At 39.1% G+C, this 20,277-nt stretch overlaps 1 protein-coding gene across 1 annotated transcript; it reads left to right on the forward strand.

Annotated features, from left to right (window-relative positions):
- Positions 1–3,268: 3,268 nt before the first annotated feature.
- Positions 3,269–18,004, forward strand: LOC583803 (allene oxide synthase-lipoxygenase protein). The gene is made up of 11 exons (XM_030987066.1): positions 3,269–3,315; positions 4,300–4,428; positions 7,798–7,895; positions 9,172–9,304; positions 9,837–9,932; positions 10,580–10,794; positions 11,059–11,318; positions 12,788–12,888; positions 14,467–14,640; positions 16,148–16,311; positions 17,136–18,004. The coding sequence occupies exons 1-11, from the start codon at positions 3,271–3,273 to the stop codon at positions 17,248–17,250; spliced, it is 1,530 nt and encodes a 509-aa protein (XP_030842926.1). The 5' UTR covers positions 3,269–3,270; the 3' UTR covers positions 17,251–18,004.
- The last annotated feature ends 2,273 nt before the right edge of the window (positions 18,005–20,277 follow it).

The following is a 20,277-nucleotide window of genomic DNA, read 5'->3' on the forward strand; positions in this document are numbered from 1 at the left end:
TTTACCAGATTGTGGAAATAAACTTGAATTGAATTGAATTGAAGATCCTGTCTATTTTTCGGGTAGATGAAGGAATTTAATCAATTGAATTCCATTAGAGCAGAAAGAGAAGCCAATGAGTATCTTTTATATGCATACTTTGACCCAGAATGTTATTTCTAAAAATGCAACGCGTGAGAAAACGAACCCATGGCTGATTCGTTTTTGTTATACATTTATGGTGATGGTATAGGGGAGCTTGTAAGATACGTCACAGATTTGCCAATTTGTGTTTGATTGATTGCACCTCAAACAAAATCATAACTTTCTTATTTTTAATCGGTTTTAGCTCAAACTTTCACTAACCTTTTCTCTTTCATTTTCTGCTTAAATCAAAAGCACATATTTTTTTTATATTTTTTGGTCCATGATCTCAAATTTCGCAACGACTCAGCCAGCCGCTGAATAAGCGGGGGGGGGGGGGGGGGGGGGGGTAAGAGCATATTTGTTTTTCTCCCGAACTTTGAAAAATTGGCCGATCGATATTTCGTTTTGTTAAAATAGATATTCATTGATTTTAAAAAGTAACTTTATTTTCATTATTGCAAAGTTGAAGCTTTGATTCGACAAGGTTATCAAAATTAATAAGCTAATAATTATTATAAATTACAAAACGCTTAAATACAGCCCCGGCATAGCACCTGAAGAGCTCTCCGAACGCTGCTGAGATGTGTGAGATCCCCGTATGGTATCTAGAACGAATAGATCAAACATATATACTGTTACATACATTCACTTCACAAAGCTTTCAATTTGAACATAAGGCATCAGTACATTGACCCAGATTTGTGTAGGGCAGATACAGTATATTCACTTTCAAGGTCAGTTTTACAAGAATCCCATTGTATCATCTTGGAAACGAACAATAGGCAGGGGCGTCGCCAAAGGGGGGGGGGGGTGTGTGGGGGTGCGACACCCCCCCCCCCCACCTGTCAGGATATTTTCGGTAAAATTGCGCTGCTGTCGGGGAAAAAGAGAAAAGGGGGAAGGGAAAAAAGAGAGGAAAAGGGAAAGAAAAGCAAAAAGAAAAGGAAAAGAGAAGAAAGAAAGGAAAAGAAAGGAAAGAGGAAGGGGAGGAAAGAAAGGAAAAGAAAGAAAAGGGAAAAAAGAAGAAAAAAGAGTAAAAGGGAAACAAAAGAAACGGGGGTTAATTAAGAGAGGAGAGAGAGGAGAGGTAAGAGTCTGAGAGAGGAGGAGTGGGAGTAAAAGAGAGAAGGGGGTTGTTGGGTGGAGTCGTCTCGTCGAGGGAGCAAGAAAGACACGGGTAAATATGTTGCTATGTCGGGTCAGCTGTGTCGGTATTCGTGCTCGATCCTCGTGTACTATTTTAATGCAAAAGTTTGTAGTCGGTAACATGTATATTGTCGGTCGGCAGACAATTTTTTTTTCCCAGGAACTGTGCCTTTTTATCCGCTGTAACAATTTCGAGAGTGCTACAACTACAATACTTGTGCTTTCTCGAAGTTTCACTTTCCTATAATATCAGCTAAAGAAGTCAGAGGTTTAAAATTTTCGGGGAAACTAAATTCAAACAAGGTTTAAGACTCAACAATGGTACGACGATCGTCTTCCTTTCTCTAATTGTGATGAAACGCCCCAAAAAACAATTCGCGCTTTACGCGGATGGGGAAAACTTCATTTAGACGAATCGAGACAACGAATCGTCTTCTTTCTCTAATATTTTAAGGAAACGTCAAAGCTTCCGCGCTTCGCGCTAAAGGGGGAAACTGAATTCAGATAATAATAAGGGCTTATTAAGATTCGAAAACGGTACAACGAATCGTCTTCTTTCTCTAATAACTAAATGAAACGTCAAAACTTCCGCGCTTCGCGCGGGAGGGGATGCATTATTCAGACAATGATTTAAGAGTCGAGCACGGTTCAACGAATCGTCTACTTTCTCTTATAATTTAAGGAAACGTCAAAACCTCCGCGCTTCGCGCGGAAGGGGGAACAACTGAATTCAGATATGAATTAAGAGTAAAAAACAGTACCCTAAATAGGGCTTATTAAGAGTCTTCTTACATGAAACGCCAAGGATTTAGAGTCGAGCACGGTTCAACGAATCGTCTACTTTCTCTATATGAAACGCCAAAACTGGAGGAGAAACTGAATTCAGACAAGGATTAACAGTAGAGAACTGTACAGCAAATCGTCTTCTTTTCAAAATAATTTAATGAAACGTCAAAGCTTTCGCGCCTTCGCGCGGGAGGGGGGGGAAACTTCATTTAGACAAGGATTAACAGTCGGGAAAGGTACAATAAATCGTTTTCTTTTCCTAATAATTTAGAGGCCTATCACCCACACCCCCTAATGAGCGCTCTTTAAGTGATTCGCTTGCTCACTACCGCCCTCCCTAAAATAAGATCCTAGCTCCGCGCCTGCATTAAGATATATCAGCTATGATGCTGACTAAGTTGACGAAATAATTCGTATATTTATGTCGTCGAGGAAAATGACCATTTGCGCATACGCAAGTACTAGATAGTCCATAGGAAAAACAATTTAGCCTTCGGCCCCGGGTTTATAGGGTTAAATTTGTTGATATTGGACATTTAATTTTGTCTGTAATTGGTCGCTAGTTTTGTCGGTTATCGTTGGCCTCTACATCCCCCCCCCCTCCCACTGAAAAAGGTCTAGCGACGCCCCTGACAATAGGAAAAAGATAATACATGCTCAGGGGACAGCATACTCAGGAAGTCCAATCAATATTTGTCTCTGATTAGTCTAGCACCTTTTTGAAACAATGCTCAGTGCACAAAAGCTCTGGGGCCTTCCCTAAATCTCCTCCCTTTGCTTGCTCTTATATTGGCTTTTCTTTTGGTCGGAATATGTTGATTTTGGCATCGCTGGGAAGCTTATTGAATCATATGTGAATATAAAACACTTGTCATTAACGTAGGAACAAAATAGAATGCTAAATTTACGTGAACATATATTTACATACCAAAAATACAGGCAGAGAACACTAATATACCAAATAAATGTGATATTATAACAAATGTGATAAAAAAACTCTACAACTTTGCTACATAATATTTATCTTCAACATTTTCAAGTAAAAAGTTATAGCCTTCTGAAATCTGAGATACCTTCTTAACGCAGAAAAAGTTTGATTAATTTATATCTCATGATCAGGATAATGATCAGGATAATTTATGATGAGTTTTTTTTTTAATAAGGGCAAATTCAATTCGCTCAATATTTCGTCTTTCTATTTTTGTGTTTCAGATGGCCAGTCTTCCTAAGGACGAAATGTTCTCCTTCAGTGACCAGGTAATAAGAGACAAGATTGATTGTAATGATAATGATAACAATAATAATAATGATTACAACGCAATATAACGATTTTCTGTGGGTCTTAACCTATACCATATTGCACTGTTTTGTTCATGGTAGGTTTTCTACACCAAACGAACATTTTTAGGCAAAACATGTGTTCTAAAATGCATAGTAAAAGCACTAATGAGCCCCTAAGACATATACATTGGGTACTTCGGAAACTTATTTTCAAAAAATCAGTCGGCGGCACCGTTTTTAGCATTATATTTTTACTTCGGAATCAACAACTGTTGGAGCCGTCTGTGTACGTTACTAATAGGGTAAAAAGACATAAAAACTCGTTTGTTTCCATGGACATGAATTCCGTTATACGACGGAGTTGGCATTACTACGAAATAGCTATGTTTTTGTAAATATTTATGGAATGAGACAGCAGCGACATTTGGTGTCCGACTGAGAACCAATAGTGAAAGACGCAAAATGAAAGCTTTCTGTCAAATTTGGAATATATTATGACGTTTTTTAATTTTTTTTTATTACGGACGGTTCTTTTTGGAGCAGCTGAAGAGCGCGCCCATTAGTAAGACATGTTGGACCTTAAAGGGATGTCCCTTCTTGATGATTTATAACACCCGTTATCGGTGAAATGCGTCATCAACTGCCCTATAAAGGGCTACAAAAAATATAATAATAATAATAATAATAATAATAATAATAATAATAATAAAACAAAATAAAAATAATTATAATAATACCAAATGATAATAATAATAATAATGGAAAGTGCTTAGAATTATATATAGCGCATAATATTTCGGAGAATTCTGTATGCGCTTTACATTCTCTTTAAAACAATAATACATTAACATACATTGTTTCAGAACATATATTATACGTACGTGTGATATTAGGGATACGTGTATTTGACACCTTTTTCCCCTCTCCTTTCTTTTCTCTTTCTTGTTGACGCAATCGCAGTTTGATCTCAAAGCATTAGGAATGAGACTTAAGCTTGAGCACAAACTGATAGGATTTACATCAGAGAGATGGAAGTCCTTAGAAGATCTGGAGAACGTTTACAAACCCCCGCACTTCCCGAAACCAAGTGTAAGTGTTATTAATATAGAGGATTTTCTTTTTTCGGAGTTGTGCTAATATAGTACATATTTTGTTTAACATAGCCAGCATACTTCAAAGCCATGTTACATGTCAATGTCCATTTTCGAATTTGTTCAGGGGTACCTTGCGCAGCACACCCATAATTTGGAAACTTTTGCTTGGATTTGTCTCATAACAGAGGTTGCCCACAAACTAACTCCCACACAGTGTTGAGTGCAGGGGTCACGGGCCACTGGCTTCATCGGGCAGGTAGTGCAATTATGTGAATGGGTAAATTCCGTCGACAATATACAACCAATCAAAACCCTTCTCCAGCGCACCAGAGACAACATTGTGCTGGAATAATATGTTTTTTCCGAAGTACACAGTAAGCGCCACATATTTTTTTGTACTTTTTATACTTTTTTATATTTTTTGAAAGGTTACCTAAGTGACTTCCGGGCAACCAATGCTGGAAAGAAACGCACTTTTAGAATACTTCATGGAAAAATGCTTATTTTTTCTAAGCACGCAAGTCAGATTGACCGGATGATACAACGTTTCCATATGCCCTTAGCCTGTAGGTTACGCCCTGAAGATGGCCCGCGTGAAAATGGTTTCCAACTGGACTCGACTGGTTTTAGTTACTGTCATTCGCATTTTTGGGAGATTGCGTATGTACATATATATTATGTGCATGTAGGCAGTGGTGTACGCAGGATTTTTAAAGGGGGGGGGGGGTGTTCAAATCGGCTCCCAAATTTTCGCAACGATTCCGCCAGCCGCTGAATAAGCGGGGGGGGGGGGGGGGGTAAGGTCACCTTTTTTAGGTCAGCCATTGGTATAATTTTTTTCTCAAAAGGGGGGGGGGGTTTCCGAAAAAACATACAAAAAAACATACACATAAAAAAATCAAGGGGGGTTTAACCCAAAAACCACCCCCCCCCCACCCCTGCGTACGCGCCTGCATGTAGGTGGGCGTGGGGGGTTGTATGTGCGTTTGGGTTTGTGGATGTGTGTGAGGGTATATCTATCACTTGTTCAGTGCAGGATGATGGTATAAGGTCCGTGGGTAGATGAAGTTGAGAGTGGGGGTAACCATAGTAAACATGAAAACCATCGGCATGGTCTTAATAGACTATTAAGCCATTACAACTGACGAAATAGGCCACTATATTGCACCCGGGTAGAACTCCTCCCCCCCCCCCCTCCCCCTCCCCCTCAATCATGATCATAATGGTACACATTTTAGCTCAAGTGCAGTCGTACTTTCTTTGTCAGGAGCAAGTTCTGTTTATACGTGTTCAGAACTCCCCCCTTTCCATATTAGAAATCTGCCTACGCTAGAGAGACCCTGGACAATAGGCGCCGGAAGTGGGGGGGGGGGGCAGGGGGGCAAAACGCATTTTTGCCCCCCCCCCCCCCCCATCTATAAAAAAATTAAAAAAGCAGTACAGGAGTAAACATTCTTTGTATTTTTAACCCAAAAGAACATAACAATAATTAAAAAAAACCTGAATAAAATCACATATACAATTCCATTCAAAGAAAAGAAAAGTTCACATAGAGTCATAAACACTGCGCATGCCACCTATACGGTATTTATCAATGGAGGGCTTTACATTAACGATACGCGCATATCGTGGACATATTGTGCGAGAATGAGAAAGCGTGTCTGTTTTGTTGTTGTTAGGGTGAGAAGACATGAGCCCCTGAACGCTGTTGTACTGATGGGGGGGGGGGGGGGGTGGTGTATTTCTTATTCGATACCAGTGATTTACAAATGTTGCTGTTATGACATGATCTTCCGGTATTTTTTCTCTATTTTTTGGTAAATCATACCTTTTCATGCGTTTGTTGGAAAATAAGAGATTCCCAAATTACGGTCGGGCGAAAAATACGCTTATTTAAAAGCCTTTATGTCATGGTCTGCAAAGTGGCTGGGCTCGAGCCCCCTCCCCCTCACTTTCTGAAAAAGTATGTTAAAGAGAAAAAGAAAGAAAGACGGAGAGAAAGAAATAAGTGACCTGCCAATGTCACAAATAAGGTATTAAAAAATGCTCATCTGACCGTAACTAAATGCCTAAAAGCACAGAGCTTACGGGGACTCCGCCCCCGAACCCCTCCAAGAGCCCTAAGGCGTTTTCCTGGTACTCATCTGACCGTAATTAAATACCTTAAACCCCCGAGCTTTCAGGGGCTATGCCCCCTAGACCCTACCAAGGGCTCTAAGGCGGGCCCCTGGATGCTCATCTAACCGTAATTAAATACCTAAAACCCCTGAGCTTCCGGGGGCTCTGCCCCCTGGACCTACCAAGATCCCTAAGGCCGGCCCCTGGATGCTCATCTGACCGGAATTAAATACCTAAAAACCCCGAGCTTCCAGGGGTTCTGCCACCTAGACCCCACCAAGGTCTCTAAGGCGAGCCCCTGGATGCTCATATGACCGTTATTAAATACCTAAAACCCCTGAGCTTCCAGGGGCTCTGCCCCGTGGACCCCACCAAGGTCCCTTAGGCAGGCCCCTATATACTCATCTGACCGTAATTAAATACCTAAAAACCCTAAACTTCCAGGGGCTCTGCCCCCTGGACCCCACCAAGGTCCCTTAGGCGGGCCCCCTAGATGCTCATCTGACCGTAATTAAATACCTAAAACCCATGAGCTTCCGGGGGCTCAGTGCCCCCTGGACCCCACCAAGAGCCCTAAGGCGGCCCCCTGGATGCTCATCTGACCGTAATTAAATACCTAAAACCCCCGAGCTTTCGGGGGCTCTTCCCTCTGGACCCCACCAAGGGCCCTAAGGCGGCCCCCTGGATGCTCATCCAACCGTACTTAAATATTAAAACCTCTGAGTTTCTGGGGGCTCTCCCCCTCCCTGGAGCACGTCAATAGCCTTAAAGAGGGCCCCGGATGCTCATTTAACCGTAGGTAAATACCTTTAAAAAAACCTGAGCTTCCGGGGGCTCAACCCCTTGACCCCCTGCCGAGGCTCATTCCCTGGACCCCACGCCAATTCACGCTCTACGTGATCGTTAATACTACATTTTGAAAAACGTTCCACGGGACCTGCATGTAACGTGTAAGACTGGTGGTGATGCAGATTTTTTTCGTCTGCCCCCCCCCCCTTCCGAACTTTTTTTCTCATTACGTCACTGCCCCTGGAAGGTGAGCCCCTGGAATGTTTGCCCCCCCCCCAAATCCCAAACTGCTTCCGGCGCGCCTGCCCTGGACCCTGGTGTTAGTAAAATCACTACTTTCACATAAATCAAATCGATAATGTCCCTTTATTTGCCTTTTGACGTATTTGTTGATAGATATGCATAATAACACACTTTTTAATCTAATTTATTGAGTTTTTTAAAATTTGTATAAAAGGTGATGGAAAACTGGAAGTCAGATAAGGAGTTCGGTAATCAGAGACTAACAGGATGCAACCCTGCTATGATCCGACTTTGCACCAAGATACCGCCCAAGTAAGTCTGCATTTATTCTTTAGAGTCAATGTATTTAACATTTCAGTCTTTATATAAAATCTATCTTTTTTAACTGCTTTCTTCTTGTTTTTCATTTTTTTAATGAAAAACACGAATAAGCAGTGTATGCCAGTGATTTTGTCATGCACGCACTATGATATCAATCATATATTTTCGTCATTCAAATTAAAGATTTATTCAAGCTTTTCGCCAATTGTTCATTCACATAAGCATAACATGATCATGTGATCATGTATTCCTAACAAACTCTCTATTAATGGATCTGAGTATTCCGCCATATTACAGGTATCACATATCACACGCGAGTATAACCTCTTTTACCATCTTTTTTTTCTTCATTTGGGGCAAAACTTTTCTGAAAAGTTGGAGAATAATTATGTGAGTAGAGGTGTTTCCGGGTCCTTAAAACGCTGGAAACCCAGGAGCTTATGGGGGTTATGCCCCTTGACCCCCGCCATTAGCCGCTGAGCTCACCCCACTTGCATTAGGGACTTTTAGATTGAGTGGACGAGAACACGACAAGCGCCGACTGATCATGCGTGTCAACGTATTCAACTGCCCATGTTGACTACAATTAGAAATCTTAGATGATAAACATGCATGCAGGAAGTAACACTATGAACATGACAGACAAAAGAACATCCCTTCACTGCTATTATAATATGCATGTGGCACCTGTTCTACACATTTTTACATAATAGCAGGGAAGGGATTGATGTTCCTTTGTCTACCTGAGGAACTGTATATTTTATGCGCACGCGACATACTAGTACCGTACTAGATTTAGGAAAATCAAGGTTGAAGCATTCTCGATCGCCTACTGAGACGACGTGACGCATGCGCAGTGCCTTAAAATGGCGTCACACGTTGCAGTCAAAGCTGTAGACGTGCAAATCTAAAAGTCCCTATTAATAGCTGTACTAAGACCCACAACATCATGCTTCACCCCTCCCACCCTCCTTATCCTAAAATCCTGCACACGCCCATGTAATGTTAACATCAAACCAAACAAACCATTCATGCGTAGCTATTTTTGGTAAACACAATCACACACACAACACACACACACACGCGCGCGCACACGCGCATACACACACGCACACGCACACACACACACACACACAACAAAAAGATGTTTAAAACCTTCAGTTGAACTCGATGGACTTCTACAAGATAATACCATACTAATTGTAGGCAATTGAAATACGAAGAATAGAACAAATTGGAGTTTATCAGTCCTTTTCCCTCCTCTCAGTTTCGCCGTGGACGAGAAGGACGTTGAACCTCTTCTCGAAGGCCTAAATGTGTCGGAAGCCATCAAGAAGAAGCGTCTTTTCATCATCGATCTCAAGCTCCTCAAGGACTTGCCTTGTACAGATGGGCGAAAGGTATGAATTAGTCCCTTCTTGTTGTTACTGGACAGGTCTTTTCAAAATATTCGCCGATGTAATATTTGTTTATTTATTAATTTTATTGTATTTATATATTAATGTATCTATTTTTTGTTTGTATCTATATAAACAATTTTACAGAAAATATCATTCATAGATCGAATTCTTTTATTAAAAAATATTGCTATAAAATTCATTAAAAAGAAAGGTTAGCAGCAATTGACTGAATAGGCGTAATTAAGAAATCCCTTCGAGAAGTTTCGAATTCATTAAAAATGAATCAAGGAAAAAAATACGTCAAAAAAGCCTACGCCATAGAATTGAAAGTTTCCTAGACGAGAAACATTTCATATTAGTACGTACATGTATGGTACGAGAAGTGAATGCTTTATACATTTAATTCAACGATTCTTATCTCATATCAAATGAAGATTGGTTTATTCGAAGCAATGCATATTTCTGAAGACAAAGAGAGAGAGAGAGAGAATTTTTTGTCAATGATATTTGAAGCTTTACTTGCTTCCGTCAGATCCCTGCACCCATTGCGCTTTTCTTCGTCAACAAAGACAAATATTTGATGCCGGTCGCTATTCAGTTGAATCAAGACCCAGCTCCAAACAATCCGGTAAATATTGATAGTGATGATGATGATGATGATGATGATGATGATGACGATGATGACGATGATGATGATGATGATGCTGACGACGATGGTGTTGGTGGTGATGATGATGGTGATGATGAGGATGGTGGCTTTCAAGATGATGGTGATGATGATGATGATGATGGTAGTGATGGTGGTGAGGACATGGATGGCGATAATGATAATGGTGACGATCATAAAAATAGTGATGATGGTGATGTTGTCATGGTGATGGCAACTCTGTGATGTATCTTTGCGAGCTCCCAATCCAATTTGCTTTGTACTAAAAAAAAATTCAGTCATACATTATTCCTAAATATTCCGTTATCAATAACTAACAAAATGAAAGTTTATGACATTTTCTGTACAGAGCACTTTGGAGAGGAGCTCACAAAGTGTTGTCAATTTTGTTTCACTGATGACAACTTCAAAAATTCATAACTCTCCTATTTTTTAAAAATCGGATATTACTCAAACTTTCACTGGTGTAATTATCTCATATTTCCTGCTTTTATTAAACCAAGATAACATCATTGTGGACTTTCCCTTTAATGCGTCCCCCACCCCCTTTAAAAAAAAGAGGACGAATCGACGCATTTGTTCATTCCTTGAATTTTGCTTTATTGCAGGTGTTCTACCCGACTGATCCCGAGTACACGTGGCTCTTGGCCAAGTGTTACTTCAACTTGGGCGAGGCTGCCATCCATGAGTCGGGATCCCATCTTGGATTCACGCATCTTATTGGTGAAATCATCGTCATAGCAACGCATCGTTCCCTGTCTCCATCTCATCCCATCTTCCGTCTTCTTGCTCCTCACTTCTTGTACCTCCTCGCCATCAACTAGTAAGGCTCTTTTATATGTTGAGCATTGCAGTTTATTGTTAATGATATTAACAACAATATAATCATTATACTATTGATGATAATGATATTATCAATCAAATAATAATGATAAGGATAACGATAATGGGAATAATGATCACAATAATAACAATTCGTTACTATAAGTATATAACAAAAGACTACAAATAATTTTAAGAAATCAACTATGAACTCCCCAAAGCATGTTTTTACCATATGTTTTATTCAAAATCATTCATTTTATAGCAAAGGTATGACGCCTTTGCTTGCAGCGGGCGAATTCACCGACTTAAATATGACCATTGGCGCCGTCGGTATGGCAGATATCATCAAACGCACCTTCTCTACATGGCGATTCGACGTAGAGGGCTCCCTTCCGACTGACCTTCTTGTAAGGGGCGTCTCTGACCCTGAAGTGCTACCGAACTACCATTACCGTGATGACGCCTTGCTCCTACGCGAAGCAATATACGACTACGTCAAGGAAGTTGTGGACCACCATTACGGTACAGTAACCACAATCGCGAACGCTTCTTAGAAATCAAGTCAAGGGAGATTTTAATACTCTACCTCTAATAGTAATCATAAACAGATTATGTCATTGTATAGCTCGCAGATTTAAAAACAAAAAGGCCATCGAAATTGCCTTAGGTTGAGTTTTTAAAAGAATTCGTGATCGTACTCTCTTAATTCAGAGGAGAGGAAATTAGATCGTTCCATCAGGAACGATCTAACGCACCCGTTGGATGACTGATTTAATTTAAACAGATCTGGGCCCCATCTTAATAAAGAGTTGATATCAATCGCAACTTTGTACTTTAGAGACAGAAGACTGCAAACTTGCGATTGACTGGAGGACAAATTGCGATTGATTTGGATCAATTGCAACTCTATATAAGAAGGGGCCCTGGATTACATTTGTGTGTACCACGCAAGTGTCGGGCGAGATTCAGTGTTTTGATTGTGGCCAATGTTCTACTGTGAGGCGATAGTGTATGTGTGGGAGGGAGCGGGGAGCTGTGATGTGAATCAAACAATAATAGATATAAATATTTCGTTCACTCATACGCTATAGAGTACTATTCAGTTTATGGAATCAATCAATTTCCTTTTCCCGTATTTTCGTCTGACACAAATTGGATTTATAACTTTCTTAAAACCTTTTTTTTGTATTTAAAAAAAATAAAATAATAATCACATAGTGAACATTCGTCATTGCACCCGTACGTCTTTGTTTTGTTTAATTGTGTTGTGGCATGATCCTTGTTATTCTTAACCAACGGACAAATAATTTCTATATTACAGGTGAATCAATAAATGTTCTCTCTCGTCTATGACGATAAATCGTTCCCTAATGCATCCCCTATCGTTAATAAGTAAAATGCATTGGAAATCCCTGTTCTTATTCAGACTTCAACAATTGATGATAAATTAGCAGCCAATGAGCATCCCTCCGAGATTTCATCGGCTCGTTTGAATCGTTTGGCCACCCTTTATGATATCGGACGGACCTCAAAGATTAAAAGCTTTCAACGTCAACTATACTGATTTATCTAAGAGTCGATCATTTTACTCCTTAACAAAAGGAGAATGGCAAAAACAGGCAAATTGGCTTACGGCGATCACCACAGATACCCATTATCTCCTTGGTGGGAAGAGACAATTGAATGTATTGTCAAAAAGTGTTAGTGCCGCGAATGGGGACCCGAACCGTTTATCATGTGATTCACAGTCCAGTGACAAATCTACTAGACCACGGAACCTCTAAAATATCTTAATTGCCGCAGCCGAATAGTAAACTCAGTTGCAGCTGGAGATAAAATGTTCATGTACCGTATACATGTTTACGTTGGCATGATAAATAAGATATTAAAAAGTTCTGTGTGTCTTAAGATGTATTCTAACAATATAGCAGATAAAATGAGACCGTATCGCTGCATTGTTATTTTCTCATGCGTGTTTGTTTACCTCTTAGATGTTCCCGGGAAGATAGCTGCCGACCATGAATTGCAGGAATGGATCCGGTTCATGGGGACCAAGCCCAAATTTGAGGGAGAGGTCATAGGTTACATGAAGGTACTCCATACTCCTTAAGTGGCAGGGTTGAAATACCACTCTTTTGAGGATTAATATGACTTATATCACTTCATTTTTAGAGCGCCGCGTCGCATTTTTCTCTGTAGCCGCTCGAGCTCTGAGTAGCGGCTCATACAATTAAGGCTTAATAACAAACATGGGGATAGAAAATAGGATTTCACTTTAAAAGCAGCAAAAATGTACGAGACAAATTAAGTATCGGTGTTATGCTGAGTCCTTGAAAACATTGATTTGTTAAAGCAGAAGTCGGTAGCAACGTTACAATTTCAAAGTATAAATAAAAAATATCTCAAAATGTGCACGTTCAATAGCAGTTAGCTTATGAATATAATTTTGTTAGGTTCCGTATTAGAACTCATTGATATTGTTCAATGAGTATTGAGCCTAACCGTGCGCTACAACAGACGGATCTTGTTTTCAGAAATGAAAATGGGGCTATAATGACTCTCAGAAATAATATCATGAAATGGGGCAAACAAGCTTTAAAGGCATGGTATTATTTTACTGACACTACTTTAGATTTACATATACCGCCATCTGCTACTTACAATGTCCCGATGACAGCCATGCCCCACAATCACCAACTGATGATGCGCGCGCGTGGTAATTATGCTTGGGTACGGGAACCGGAAATAGCTCTATGTATGCCTTCGCTGAAAGATGGCGCAATTGAAGAAAAAAAATTAAGAAGTGGTAGCGTTGTAGGCAAAATGCCAGTTTAAGCTACGGTCACAAAGCTCCCTGTTTTTAATTTAATTAATAATAATAATAATAGTCCACTCCAAATTTTATTAAACCGAAACGGAAATTCTTTTTGCCCAATTGATCGTGAGCCCGGCAGCCACTGAGCAGCGCCAGATTATTTATTATTGTTGAACGCCAAACAAGGTAGCAACAACTCCCATCTTTTAACGTCTTTTGGTATGACGCGGCCGGGGTTCGAACCCACGACCTTCCGGTTGTGAATTGTCTTTCCGAATTTCCATTGTCTGAAAATCGTTCGTACGGCGTTCGTAGCAGTTCGTAATAGTATTTGTGATCTAGGCTTTATAACATTGCTCATTTAAAATAGATTAGAGACGATATTTCATGAATATTATTGTAAGAAACACGATCCCAACTATTATCAAAAATCAACTCAATGGCCATTTCAATACCCTATTGTACATCCAGATGAAATCATGTTCGGGTTACGTAATACTTAATAGTCATTTCGATAGGTGATACACAAGGCAATTAATTAATATTGCCTTAATATGTTGATTTTTCGAAAGTGTTGATACGGGTAGCCCAAATATTACTAGCTAAGGTTTGATTTGAAACATGCGAATGAGATTCAGAGTTTTTTTAAAAGATTTTTTAGACCTGTATTTGACAAATAAAAAATACTAAAAAATGAAATAAAAACGCTTATGGGAATTATGCCTAATGTCTTGTTTATACTAGTAGAAACGTTTTTATCTATGGACCTATCGCATACCTTTGTCCATTGATTGATCAATACATTCGCTGATACCAATTTTTCTCTTTCTCTCTCTCTCTCTCTCTCTCTCCTAGGGACTTCCTAATGATGGCCATTTTAAAACCGCAGAAGAGATCACCACCGTTGTTACGGATTGTATCTTCATCTTTAGCGCTGCTCATGCTGCAGCGAACTTCGGCCAGTATAATAACTATGGTTTTCCCCCGGCCTACCCTCTCTGGATGAATGGATCCCCACCGCAAGATAAGGTAAGATCGAGATGGGACAACGATCGAGTGCGCATATCAAGTCCATTGGGAAATTTATCTCCCAAGATAACAATAATATACACTTTGAAATGATAAATGCGGCTAATTTGCGGCTATAAAACGCGACGCGAAGTTATTTTTGTATTGTTTAACCATATTGCTCCGGTTGTCTCATTTTCGCTCGCTAGACGTATATAGCAGACGGCAATCGGCGGATAAGACGACACTTGGTAGTGGATTTGTATGTGAGATTGCTTTGCTAAATATAAAATACAAGAACATTTTCCATATCTTTAAACTATCATTGATATCTGATAATTACACAGTTATTAAAATAAACCTACCAAACTACATAATACAATGAAATACCTGACTTAAAGTAGGGGAGTTTGGTGTGGTGCACAATTGCATCCCTCTCTAAATAATCAAATAGCCCATGGCGATCATGAATATTCATGTTTTCGCTTACCTCGGCAAAATGCTTGCCTATACTAAATGGAAAAAATGGATCAAATTGCGTCCAAAGTTCGACTTGTTTCACATGTTTTATATAGGCAATGGCGAGCTAGCGAGCTATTTTGACCAAATTACGGTGTTTGAACTTTCAAAAGTCAATGGGACATGAGGGTTTCCATGAAAGAGCTAGTGTCCGTCGGGATGGATGTGCTTTTCGTTTTAATAAACAAAAAAAAATTGGTAAAAGTCATCAGTAGGCTAACATGTTAGGCTGCTGGACTCTGACGATAGGGGGCGTTATCCAATGAGACTATCAAAGAGATTCGATCATACACGTATGTCCTCCGTAGACTATTCGGAGCCATAAGCAAAATCCATACATTGGGGACTTTACTCTCTCGCCAACATAGCGATGTTGTGCTCTCATAAAATATATGACCAGAAATTTGTTGCGACAATCTCTTACTAATAAGTATATAGTAGCGAAATTTGACTAGCGAGATTATTGTTTCCCCATAGATTGGCCATTGGCGGATGCAATCCTTTAAATTTACCCCATAAATAAGCAACTATGAAACTTAAATTACGTAACTTGACCTTCAGCCAATCAGACTCACGCATTTTAGACTTGTGTTTTATTACATGTGTATATTTCATTTTGGTGTGGGTCCCAAACTAAACAGTATGGCACTTGGATTTCCATTATTATTATGATTATCATTATCATTATTACTACTTTTATTATGATGATGATGATTATTTTAATGATAATGTTTGTTATTATTATTATTATTGTTATCATTATCATTGTTATTTTAATTATTATTACAATTTTGTATTGTTATTGATTATTATGATTATTTCTTTAAGTATTATCAATATTTTATCATTATGATTATTATTGTTATTATCGTTAATGATTATCATTGTATGTTATCATAATCAAAATACATTATTATTGTTATTAAAGTCATCATTGCTGTTGATGTTGTTATTATTTTTATTGTTACACAACCACTTTTGAATATTAATATTTTCTTTATTTCTCAAGACTCCTCTCACGGAGGCCGACATCATTGAGCAGCTGCCCAACAAGGAACAGACCCTAGACATCATGGCATTCATGAAGCTACTCAGCACTCGAGGCAGCAAGCCTCTGGGAGACTTTGAGGTGCAGTACATGCATGGTGCTACCTATCAAAAGGCCTTAAAGAAGTAAGTTTCAGAGCTTTCTGCAATTTAAAGGCCCACTGCACTACTTGTAGCTTCTTGCGCCCTCTATATAACAAACAATGCCTAATCGGTGACCATTGGTCCCCCATGATCCTCTTTTTCTTATGTTAACTGAGAGCTGAGTTGATGAGATAGCCACATGTCTAGTAACCTTGCAGGGCGCTCTAATCCCTCCTGTAAACTATGGCAGATAAGCTTTAAGATTTGGTGAAAGACGAGATGTGCAGAATCTTCTACCATTGCACTCATGATCATTCACTATTTGTGTAATATTCGGCGGCGAGGTGCCGGCATACAGTACGTTCAATCGTTTCTAGTTCTAATTTGTTATCATTTTGAAAATGTCTCCTCCTTTGTTATTCCTGCTTGTTCACTAAATTAAGGGGGATAATTGTCCTCGGGGGTTATTGTTCTCGGGGGGGGGGGGGGTAATTCTCCGGGGGGGGGGGGGGGGTAACTGTCCGGGGGTAACTTTCCGGCGGATGATTGCCCAGGGGGTAATTGTCCTAGAACCGTCACAGAGCTGCTAATTCCTGTTTTTATTGATCGCAACTACAAAAATGTAAAGCTTTTCTATTTTTAAACAGATTTGGCTAAAGACTTTTGCTGATCGGCTACTTACATTGTTCTGATCTAATAAAAAACAAATTACTTATCATCAGGGTTGCCTTCACATTGAGCCAATAGAGTAAAAATATGTATCCATTAATGTATATTCTATTTCCCCCACCCCTTTCCCCTCTCCCTCTCCATCTCTCTCTCTATCTCCCTCTCTCTCTCTCTCTCTCTCTCATTCTCTCTCCTAGATTCCGAGCTGAACTCAAACGCATTGGAGACATAATCGACAAACGGAATGAGACAAGAGAAGAGAAGTATCTTTGGCTTCATCCACGCGAAGTGCCCAACTCTATCACAATCTAGCTCCTAAATGTCAAGAGAGGAAATACATCAAATGGCTATTGACTTCGAGTAAAAATAGAATAAAGTTCGTTGTGGATGACCATGTTGTTAGTCGATCTTTTAATGGTTATGGATTAATCTTTTGAAGATACACATGTACACAGAATAGAGACTTCGTGAAAAACAAGTGTGCGATGTTCTGCTTGCGTAAATGTTAGATAAGGTCTATACAATATATATATATATATATGTTAAGAAAATTCTAACTTTTGAACATTTTGTTTTTCAAGTCATAACCTTTAATTTAAAAAAACGTTGTGTTCCTTGATTCTACATGTATTTACATCGTTTTTTGATATTCTGTGTCATGGTCATGTTTTTATATCTAGTATGTATGCTAAGACATTTTTTTTACCACGGGGATTTGCATGTACTGTATGTACTCATTCTTTATATTCTGTGTCATGGTCATGTTTTTATATCTAGTAATTAAGAATGTTTGTTTCCACGAGGTTTTTATGTTTGTACTCATTCTTATATATTCTGTGTCAGGGTCATGTTTTTATATCTAGTACGCTAAGAGTTTGTGTTTCCACGAGGTTTTCCTGTATGCACTCATTTTTTAGCAAGGCCATGGATAATAGAATAACATCTTTTGAAATGTGGATTTACAGAAAAATGATGAAAATATCCTGGAAATGAATGAAAACCAACAATGAGATTTTGCACATGCCAGGGTGTAAACAAAATGCACTAGTAGGATTAGTTAAGGAAAAATAAATCAATACTTTGGTCATGTTAAAAGGCACCAAAGCCTCGTAAAGGAAGTTTTTTGGAAGGAAGAGTGGAAGGAAGTAGACTGAGAGGAAGACCCAGAATCAACTGGGAAGAGAATGTCAAGAACTGGAGTGGACTAAAACTGCAAGAGTGCACCAGAATGGCAGAAGATAGGGTGAAATGGAGAGATGTTGCAATCAACCTCCGAACCGGGAGAAGATACTTAGATAGATAGACTCATTCTTAATATTCTGTGTCACGATCTTGTTTTTATATCTGGTATGCTAACAAAATTATTTCCACGGGGATTTGCATGTATGTACTCATTCTTTTATATTCTGTATCATGATCATGTTTTTATATTTAGTATGCTAAGAAATTTTGTTTCCACGGGGAATTTATGTTAATCATGTACTACTTGTGGTTTCTGGAATGGTTTTTGTTATGCCAGTTTGCATGTTATATCATTCTAGTTGAGGTTGGATCAATTCAACTATTTTCTCTATACGACTCGACATGTACAATGTTATTTGTATGTTTTTGTTTAAAGGGACGTGTAGGATTTATAGTAAAAGTAGCGTTTATTTTAGATGGGTGTCTGTATGATATCTTTAATCATTTAAATACACATTATTGCTCAGCTGTCCTTTTTCTGCAATGTGTATGTTTTTAATTGGTGTATTTTCATTCACAAAATATGGTGTGATATGTTGATCATGCATATTCCCTTGTGTTTGCGTACATTTGTTATCTCCTTGCTTTTAATGTGTTCACCTTTCTGCATTAATCATGTTACATACATGTAATTTTAACTACAAGACTTTTATGCACTACTCGTGTAAAACTCTGTAAAACAGCATTGTTATGCTAACAACGCTGAGTAGGGCCATCCCTCCGTTTTCCTTTTTAAGAAGTGTGTCTTTATGATTGTAAATTTATATTGATGTGTTTTTTTTAAATTCACGTAAATAAATACAATACAATAGTTTAAATACAGGACAGTATATAAATATATATAGGGCCCAGGAGTTCCCTGTGCAAAAATTTAAACTCTTGAAAGGAATCAAAACAAGCTGTCCGTTCAACAGAGAACTGAAGAAAAGAAGAGATTAGAAGTATAAAGTTGAACAAAGTTTATTAACTGAAATACAATAACAGCTGTTGCCATCGGCATTCAAATGCAAGTATAGGTTAAATATGGTTGATGCAAAGATAATGAATCATTGGCGAAATTACAGCAACATGTACCCATGTACCAATATCTGAGCTCAGTATAACATTGTCATAACAGGTTGAGTACTCAATTAAATGCTGCAAATTATAGCAGAGTAAAAATTACCGATCAAGTATTGCCGGTTTTAATGGTTTACTGTTCATTCATTCCGAAGAAATTAATGTGTCGTATAAATACAAAAACCTGTTGCGTTGGGATCCAGCGGATGCGTCACGCGATTTGCAGATGTGGCGACTGGTCAATTGACAATGAAAAAGATATATTCACATGAACATGTATAAATGATGATAGTCGACTTTAACAATCATTTAAATAATTAGAAAACAAGCTGCTGCATGCATTTTTCGAAACTTTTCACATGGTGGGCCGTGAATACAGGTATTCCTCTTGCGTACAACAAATTATTTGAAAGTTCAAAAGTACAGAGAGATAATTCTATTACTAGTCATGGCTCTTTAGTAATAGGAGTAAGTTTTTTGATTTTTTTTTTCATCCATTATCTCATAAAAGATAGGCCTACGTCAACACCTCTTCTTTATTGTTGATTTTTGCCCCGGCCACTGCTCTTTAAACGCTCAGTAGGGCCATTGCGCATTTACGAGCAGTGAATATGCTCGTAAATGCGCAATGGCCTTACTGAGCATTTACAGAGCAGTGAATCTCGAACGACCGCACCGAAAAGGGGGAAAGTCCAGTGGCGGATTCAGGGTGGAGGGCGGGGGTCCGCCCCCCTGGGAAAACAAACTTGTTTTAAACACGTCTTTTTTTTGGGGGGGGGAATGGGCGTCAAGGGGGGGGAGGGGTGCAAATTTTCAAATTTTCGAGGGCCCCCCCCCAAAAAAAAAATTGCTTACTTCCCCCCCCCCCTTCACCTCCCTCCCTCCCTCCCTAAATATTCGCCCCCGTCAGGTTGTTCACGGGGGCGATTGCAAAATTAAAAATCGCCCCCGTGGAATTATAAAATAAAGATTATCTTTTCTGTTAGGACTTTAACACAATATTGAGTTTCAATTTACAAACCTTAAACCAATGAAATG

This window comes from Strongylocentrotus purpuratus, unplaced genomic scaffold (genome assembly GCF_000002235.5).
Source record: "Strongylocentrotus purpuratus isolate Spur 01 unplaced genomic scaffold, Spur_5.0 spur5_scaffold_16, whole genome shotgun sequence".
Lineage (NCBI taxonomy): Eukaryota > Metazoa > Echinodermata > Echinoidea > Camarodonta > Strongylocentrotidae > Strongylocentrotus > Strongylocentrotus purpuratus.